The sequence below is a fragment of the Trichoplax adhaerens genome, genomic scaffold (assembly GCF_000150275.1).
Source record: "Trichoplax adhaerens TRIADscaffold_3 genomic scaffold, whole genome shotgun sequence".
NCBI lineage: Eukaryota > Metazoa > Placozoa > Uniplacotomia > Trichoplacea > Trichoplacidae > Trichoplax > Trichoplax adhaerens.
In genome coordinates, this window is record NW_002060945.1 from 1,828,706 (window position 1) to 1,838,214 (window position 9,509).

The following is a 9,509-nucleotide window of genomic DNA, read 5'->3' on the forward strand; positions in this document are numbered from 1 at the left end:
GAGTTGGAGCTTCCGTGAAAATATTAGTTATAGTTTACACTTCTAGCTTCTGGGAGAGTTTACTTGATTGCTTTCATTCGAATACCATTCTTAGAGTATAGCAAGGGCTTGGGCGAAAGACACTTGTTAGTTTGCTTTATTAGCAAGGTCCCAGCGATGTACCTGTAGCCGAGTTAAATTAGTACTGTATATGGATTGGAGCTTCCATGAAAATGTCGGCTATTCGCCATATGCTTCTAGCGTTCAAAAGAGTTACTCGATTGCTTTGGTGACAAGATTCTCATAGCACTACTTAATTTAGAGTATGGTAAAAGCGTGAAAAGATAATCTACTAGCCTATCAACATTCTCGATTCATTTTGGAGTAAAGCGCTAGCCAGGTCTAATTGTCCAAGGTTATACCTTGCTACAGGACGTAGGCTGCTTTCATGGCTTTAGCCATTGGATCGCTGATTGACGACCATGGCTAGGCAATATTGACATGTTTATATAGATCCAATGACAACCACAGCATGAATCAACTGAGAAAGATAAACGTGGATCAATATCGCTGATGACATGGATCCATGCCAATTAAAATTACTAACCTCCATGATGGGGTTAGTTTCGGTTAACAAACCCGTAGAATTTCTTACTTTCTCGTATTCGTTCGGACATGCCGTTATAATAAACGCTTGAGATAAATCCTTTTCACTGTTTGTTGCATAGCTCTAGCGAGCGATTGGATTCCTGATTGACGACCATTGCTTGCTAATATTGGCATGTTTATAGATCCAATTACAACCACAGCAGGAATCGGAAAGATAAACGTCGATAAATTATAGTCGATGGCATGGATCAATGTCCTAAAATACCACTAACCTCCATGATGAGGTTGGTTTAGGTTAAGTTGCGCTTACAATTTCTTCCTCTCCCAATCGCTCAAAGACTCCATCAGTATGAACGCTTGAGAGGACATGCTTGCCACTGTTTAGCTTGTCCATATCTTGTTATCAAGAACTAATTTTAAAAACAATATAGTAAAGGAGAGTGGGCTTTACTACTTCTATTCTTTACTCTCCGAGTCCTATTGAAATGGAATCCATTTCACTTGTAAACAACCATTCACGACCCAGAGGGGGAAAAACGCTTCCATCGTCGCCATAACACTAGCGGGAATTTCTCACCAATCTCCTCTCTGTTGTAGACAATTTCTTCCATCGCTAACCCTCTTCAATGACCACAATATCGCTTACTTTACCACCAATCCATGGGCCATTTCCCACTCGTCAGCAAGCTATATGCACAAGAACTTATGTAAAATATTTATAACCATTATTGATTCTCCTTATGCTTAGCTATTGTCATGCCTTAGGCTTTGTCTATCCTATATTGATTTCCATTAGCATATAAAAAGAATTTTTAACGGCCACAGAATAGTTTAATTGAAACAGACATGGCAACCTCTTCCCTACTTTATTTATGGATAGAACAATAGTCTATCCATCATTTCTTTGATAGAAAGGATAGTAGGAACAAGCCTTGAATGATAATTCTCCACATTTGATTTAAAAAGCTACAATCATTTGGGATAGCGTTAGTTATGCTCGGCTATCCATGACAATCTTTCTTCATGACTTGGGATAATCTTCCTCTCTCTCTCTCTCTCTTGCTTTTCCTTAGCTTTATTTGCCCAGCATTCCAATCAAATGACTAAAGTTTACGCTGAAGATGTCGAAACACTTACCATGTTGATCGTAGAGGTAAGTCGAATTCTCTTTCTTTCTGTTGTTTTTCCTTATAGATTGATCCAATCCAGTAGTTTTGGTTGCAATTCTATCATAGTAGCTGTAACATTTTCTTCATCATCATATATGTAAAGAGATTTATACGCGATGACGTATAAATGCAATGAAAGATTATCTGTTTTAGTGAAAATGGAGTTAAAACCAGAGTCGGTAGTTGCCTAGCCTATTCTCTTACTACTTACTCTCTTATCGGATAAATTGGGTCCACATTTTTAGTCGATGATTGATGAAATAGATCAGTTATGGACATTCCTCGTTGGCCACTATACGGCTTATTGAAACCATTTTATCGTTATTGCCTTGATGATAGTATCGATAACTTGATCATGATGCCATCGATGATGGCAGTAGTCAATTTCCTCAGTTTTCCATACCTTTTGACGAACAGTAATGTAGACTACCCGATGCACAAAATAAACTAATGGTAGAATCAACAAAGATGAACGACAAAATATCTTACAAGCATCACGTTCGATGAACTACTCTACTACTTTGCAATACAAGATGATTCATTTGTTGATCAATTCTAGTTTTTTTTCTCCCATATTGCCGTAATACTGTAGTGGATAACTTGCCTAATCTAGATTGATTCTCAACATGCTAGCAGTGATACTTTCCAACAGTTAATTCATTCAGTGTTTAATTTCTTTCGGATTAAGTAAAATAAACTGTGATCTTCATCTTCCGATAGAGAATATCTATCACGATCGATACTGTAGGATAAGGATAAATAGGACTTGTTGATTATTGGATAGCAAATTGCAAGTCTTTTTTAATCCCAACTCCCATGATACTACCGCCGATGATAAATCAAGAAGCCATTGATGATTGGCATTTGAACCCTGGATTGATTCCATTTCATAAATTGATAAAACATCGGCTCGAATTGGTGTTGGACTTTGTATAACATCAATGGAATAGATAAATAATTTCAAACACTTGACGGCAAATCCTGGTTTTGATTGCCGTTTCTAGCGTGAGATTGATTATAATATTGCATGAGGACGGCTACTAACCAGGGTGCCATCCATAGCTTGTGATTAGCAGCGGTTGGATTATGCAATAGCTATTTAATAAGATCAATGGCGGCCCAAAACTTGAAAATTAGCCATACATAATGTGTGTCTATCATGGCTGAGGGAATGGGCAAATAGCTTGAAGACTTTGCGATCTTATTGATGGCTAATGACTACTCTAATTGCTATCATCGTTTGTACAAGCACAACGATCATTAAGCAGGCAGGATGCTATGCTGTAGAAGATTTGAATAGTTGATATATTATATACCAATTATCATTCTCGAATGAGTAAAATAAACTATCCCCTTCTTGAAATCGACTTAAGCTATCGATATTAATCATCTTTCATCTTTTACACCTTTTAGAAAGAAAAAGATTTAGAATTAGCAGCAAGGATCGGCCAAGTAAGTACTACAACATTCTCCTAATACTGCCTAGATCATGTCAGCTACATGGATATTTTCTTTTTGAGCGTGTACTAGTAGTAAGAATGGCTGTTTAATCTCATAACAGTTTCTTTCTCCAGCCATAATGAAATAATATAATCTCGTTAGCGTAGCCTTTGCTTTGTTGCTTAAGACAATCTTTCGGCTTACTTTACGAATGTCGGATATCGATTGATACTTTCTTGTTGACCTGGCATTGGAAATGTCTGTTTAAATTAATAATCCCCAGTCTCTTCTTACAGCCATAACTGAATAAGAAACTAGTTAACGTAGTAATATGTCATTGCCTACGGCAATTTTTTAGCCTCGTTTATGTTAGATACATCGACACTTTTCACTTAAGTATGGACTGGTAGTAAAAATGGCTGATTAATCTCATCGCAATTTCTATCTCTAGTCATAATGGAGTCGTATAGCCTTGTTAGGATAGGTATTACTGGGCTACTAACGACGATTTTCGACCTACTTCATGTCGGGTATAGATCGATACTTTCTTGTCGAGTCGGCATTGGAAATATCCATTTAATAATCGCCACTTTCTTCCTACATCCGTAGTTGAATAAGAGAAACTTGTTAACGTACTAATCAGTTATTGCTTACGGCAATTTCTCAGCCTATTTCCATACTAGATACATTGTATTGGAAATGGCTGTTTAATTCCATCTCAGCTTCTTCCTCCAGCCATAGTGGAGTCATCGGAACTTATTAACATAGCAATCACACGGCTCATTTTGTTGTCTAGGAGAGTTTTTTCGCTCTATTTTATGTCAGCTACACCGTTGCTTTCTTTCCAGTCTACATCTACAAATGCATGCTATACCGCATAAAATCTAAAATCAGGAAGGATAATTCGATAGCTCTCACGGCCCTGTATTTCATTTATTTTATCATGCTCATGCTAAGCAATTACAGATATCAAATAGTTTATACTTGGTTTATATTCCAAAGTTGATATTCCAATGATGGCAGAGAATTAATCAGTCGAATCCTAAATCATTTCGCTCTGCTTACAATTAGCACTATTCTCGATTGATTTATGACAGCTATTTCATCCTAATTTTTCCTTCTACTTTCTCTTTACCTTGATAGCGGTAATCTACTCGTATAAATCTCTCTAGACTCTAGAATTCTCATCGATCGACTATTATAAAATCGTTCCTATCCTATCTCTACCTATCATTCATCTACTCGCTAAATCTTAGCTATTTCAGAATCCTCTTCTATCATCGTTTTAGGTCCTATTTGTCCTTAGTCTACTCATAAAATCTTACACAGATCTCAGAATCTTCTTTAATCAACTTAGACGAATCGTTCCTAATCGTATAATGTCCTTAATTTTATCTATCATCATTTATTAACGCAATTAAATAATTCAATGCCATGTGCTAGCTTGCCTACCGTAGTAGCCCACTATTAGCCTTGACAAACGACTTGAGTAATTTTTTCTCAAGTCTATTTAGTACCTACCCTACCTATGATCTTTTCAATATCGATAAAATTCCATCTACTGGACACTCCATCTCTTAGTCATTGGCCATCTATCTACGAATCGAACGCTAATTCTAAAGCTTCTTAAATCTACACAAGATTTTATTTTTAAAGCTGACTTGACTGTAAAATAGAATCAATGAAAATGAATAGGATATAGCAATCCAGAATATACCTTTACGCTACAGTAGTTGTAGGAAATTCCCTTTTGGTTTATAAAATAAATATTAATTAATCGAGGTGTACAGTAAAATTGCATTAATTATACTAATAGAGAAATTAAGGTGCCGCTGAAATACAGGCAAATAGAGCGACCTTGATTAGCTAAAAAGTTCATCCTAAAATCTATACACAGAACATAACTAAATCTCTTCAGCTGCAATCGATAGATTGGTATAATGTGGCCATAAATGATTGCTGCTGTTTTTAAATAATATCCGAAAATTTATTATTTTCACATCGGGAAGACGAGTATTATTGAAGTGCATTGATACTCATAAACTGTAAAATAAAGTATTCCAATGTCATTATCATGGAACGTAGGAAAATAGCGTTAATCGATAATTGAATTCTTTTGGATAATTAATATAAATGGATTAATTATGATCTCTTCCCCAATAGGCATTATTGCAAGAAAACGTAAGCCTCTTAGCTAGAGTTGACAGTTTAGAAGGGCATTTGGTGGATACAGAAGACAGGGTAATACAACGAATAAAATTTATATCATGTTTACTATTTATGGATATTTCATGAAAATAATTAAATAGAATTATTAATACGGAAGATAAAGAAAAAGAATCTGATTCAGCACTCTTGAAAGCCACAATAACTAATTTAAGAATACTAAGTTAAAGTCACGTTCACTCATGGACTAAACTATATTATTTCTATACCTACTCGTCATGTCTTTTCACGATGATTGAATTATTTTGTTGGTATACATTTTATTTTTCCTCGCCTTATTTACGTGCAATGCAATAGATCGTGACGTCGAAATTTTATTCTTACTTTAGCCTTTTATGACAGACCCACAACTTATCATTAATCTATATTATACACTGATCACGTAGGAATGTTTGAATAAAGTAACGCTATATCAATGCTTATTATTGTAGGTTATCCAGATACAGCATGAGATGAAAATGAAGGAAGATTTATGGAAATCATTGCATAGCGAAGATGATAGTATAGAAGAATTGGATCGTGCTAGCGGAAGTGATGATGTCTTTTTTGGCAATCTTGGGTAAAAATAATGACAATATATCGTTAAATAGCTATTGATATTGCTAATTTGAGCCATCAATCTATTCAATTTATTATTTATGATACAAACTGAATTTTCTTTCATTAAATTCATTAGTAATCATTTCTGAAGATATTTGATTTTACGTTATGTTATTATAAATTGCGTGATCGATGGATTAGTTTGATAGATTGAAGAGATATCGTAGGTATTAAAGGCTATAAAAAGATTGCTCATTGATTAGATTATACTGCATAAAAGAGCATGTCTTATTATTAGTTCAGTAAACTGTAGAAGTGAATAGTAACTAGAGAGCTATTCGTTACAAAATTTTATTTCAAGTAATTTACAATTGATACAAGTGCCTATCTTGTGTTCAAATCGTATTAATATAATGGAACCGAGATCATGACACGTTCCAATTATTTCTGAATTCGAATAGTAGTCTTATACACTGTAACTGCGTTACTAAATTTCTTCTCGCGAAATTTCAAGATTGTTTATAAGTTGAATAGCTTAAACAAAACTTACTTTACTGCTATTCTAGGAGCTCCAATCATGATGACCTTCAAAATTTAGCAAATAAATGCAAATACTTGGAAGAAACTAATAATCAATTAACGGAAGAAGCTGCCCGATTAAGAATAGAAACTGCTAGTGTTGAAGAAAAAGAAAAACAGTTAGTTGAAGATTGTGTTCGTCAGTTAGGTATATTTTAATGACTAACCTTATTGTTACTATCAGCTTTAGCATCCAATGAGTAACTCATGTATTGAATTAAATCTTACTTTAGCCGAAGCTAACGCTCAACTGAAAAGCTTAAATAATGAAGTTGCAATCAAGGGAGAAGAAAACTTGAAATTACAGGTAATTTTTGCAAATTTGGTTACACTCCTTACTGGAATGATTGGTTAATATTTTACTCGTTTTAAATGGTTAAACTTATAAATTGGTGCATGTTATAAATCTAGAATGATGTCACAGAATTAATGGAAACCTCTATTGCCTTAAAAGCGGAGCTAAAACAGGTAGATGTGAAATGTAAATTCACGTTTTAAATGCAGAAATTTATTTATAATTGACTCAAAAACACGTTAATTGAATTATTACTGACCTATATACTTGTATAGATCATGTTTGAACATGAACAACAACAACTGATGATTCGCCGATATAAAGAAAGTGATACGAAGTTAAATTCAAAGGTAATTACTTTTTGTAGTGCTAAAATACTGCAAGAAGGTGTAAGAGTTTATCTTTTCGGCAATAATATCAATCTTTGCTTTGTGATTTTTCATAATGTTATAGGTTGAAGATCTAAAAAAGAAATATGCTGAATGCTCTGAATTGTTGCATGATGCTCAGGTATATTTATCTGTCCAATCTTTCCATTAATATTATACAAATCTTAACATATCTTTCAAACACTAATGGTGTTTAAACTTTTATCCTGCATTACTGTTCATCAATTTTTAACACCATCGATACCAAACTTCTTTAGAGTGAAAGCAAGGACTTACAAAGCCAATTAAGGTATCGAATAAAAATACTTGTAAATAGTCTTTATGTTCGATTGCCATTCTACGCGCTGAAACTACAGTAATTTTCTTCGGCAAATTGATTATTTTATAACCTTTGAAATACTACTTTACTGCATACATCGTTTTATTAATGAACTCATCATTGTTATTTTAGTACCCTCAATAACCAAGCCATGTTCAATGCGACAGATTTATTCCGCAAAAGAACGGTAGGTTATTTTGCAAATTTGATCGTGACTGGATAATAATTGTACGGCTATATTTACATCCTACAATTTCATGTAGTGACGTAGATCTAAACTCTTGGCGAGATCTAAATTTGTAAAAATGTTAATCCTTCGTTTTAAATTCATCTAATTAGGATTCTATGGCTGTAGAATTAAAAGACAACTTGAATAGTTTCAAGCTTCGGTCTTTTCCTTCTGAAAGCGACATAGTAAACGATATGAACGATGAAGTAACGCAATACCGCCCGCTTCAGGATAACGATAAGGATATTTTTTTAAAGGAACAGGGTGGACAGCGCAAGGTTAATTGTAGCGTAAAATGCTAACCGTGATTGTAACACCTATCAAATTGTTTAATCCGTTTATTGAGTTTGATATTTTTGTATCCCTGTAACAATGTTGATGGTATTTCAGTTCTTATACTGAATATAATAAAAATGGGGATCCTTAATGAATGATAAATTTTATATCGATGCTAGTAGTTACAGTCTTATATCTGTGGCTTTTAGAAATAATGATAGCGAAATTGACGCCTATTTTCCTCTTATTACCAAATTAACGATAGTTTCTTTCCTAAATCTAGATGACTGACATAAATGAGGATGCAGAAAGTAACAGGAGTGGATTTAGCAGAACAAGTTCTTTCGGTGAGAGTGATAGTATGAATCTACTAAGCAAAAGGAAGTTCTATCCAGAAAAGCTACAGATAGTTAAACCGATGGAAGGTATACTTAATTTCTCGAATTTTTTATTTATCGTATTATGGTTATAAGAAGCATTTCGGTGCACTAAAATAAAACTAAAACCTAGCTTCAGCTCTTTTGCTCATCTATTTCTAACCTTTGATTTTTGAATCAAAATAGGCTCTCAAACACTACGACAGTGGCAGAAGTTAGCCAATTTTGGATTAGATGGCCTAAATGAAGAACAAGATGAAACGAGCGATAAGCCAAGCGGTTTAAATTTGGATATTCGACCGAAAGGCTTGGAAGATTTCGAGGGCGCAGATATTATTAATACCTTATTCACGGATACTTCTACTAGGGAGGAAAATAGTGCAAAAGCTCCAACATTAAAAACTACAATATCGCAACCTCTTTTAGATAGATCTACTACCATTGGCCATCATTCTATAGCAACAGTTTCTTCATCATTAAATACAATTTCAACGATTTCTACTCCTATTCAGACTTCTATAGCTAATACAATGAAAGGAGCCACAAACATGTCGATGCTAGATTTAGGTGATATCAAAACGAATGGTCAATTGAACAGGACAACAACGATACCAACTTTTACTAAAGCAAAATTTGCTGATAAATCTCAAACAACAATGACCTTTACTTATTCTAATGTCAGTCTTAATCAAACTAAAAAGGTAGAAGAATCTCCAGAGCAAATAAGTATAGACAATGTAGCCAATGATCAAGATAGAAGTAGTACTGAAGATAGATTAGGTTTAGGTATGAATGCAAGTCCATTAGTTGCTTTTGCTAAAACGATTGGTGTTCGTCATGGTATAGCAAGTCCTAGGATACAAGAAGCTAGTGGTTTTAATAGTATTAGTCATGTCAGAACGCCTATTATATCATCATCCCCTTCCAATGACAGCGAAATTGATGATGTAATCCCCAAATCTTCGACACCTATGAGTGATAAATCTATTCCGCCTATGACAAGTATCATGTTGATGCGATCCAATTCTGTTGTTAAACGTAATTTATCATCTTTACTATTACAGCCCAAACGATTTCCGTAA

General features: G+C 34.3%; 1 protein-coding gene across 1 annotated transcript; it reads left to right on the top strand.

Moving 5' to 3' along the window:
- Positions 1 to 1,687: 1,687 nt before the first annotated feature.
- TRIADDRAFT_54221 (uncharacterized protein) lies at positions 1,688 to 9,509 on the top strand (the record flags this gene model as incomplete). Its single annotated transcript, XM_002110298.1, has 14 exons — positions 1,688 to 1,741; positions 3,171 to 3,209; positions 5,361 to 5,438; positions 5,855 to 5,982; positions 6,530 to 6,690; positions 6,776 to 6,849; positions 6,954 to 7,010; positions 7,113 to 7,187; positions 7,291 to 7,347; positions 7,484 to 7,515; positions 7,678 to 7,732; positions 7,885 to 8,052; positions 8,334 to 8,475; positions 8,614 to 9,509. 14 exons carry the CDS (start codon positions 1,688 to 1,690, stop codon positions 9,507 to 9,509), a joined length of 2,016 nt encoding a protein of 671 aa, XP_002110334.1.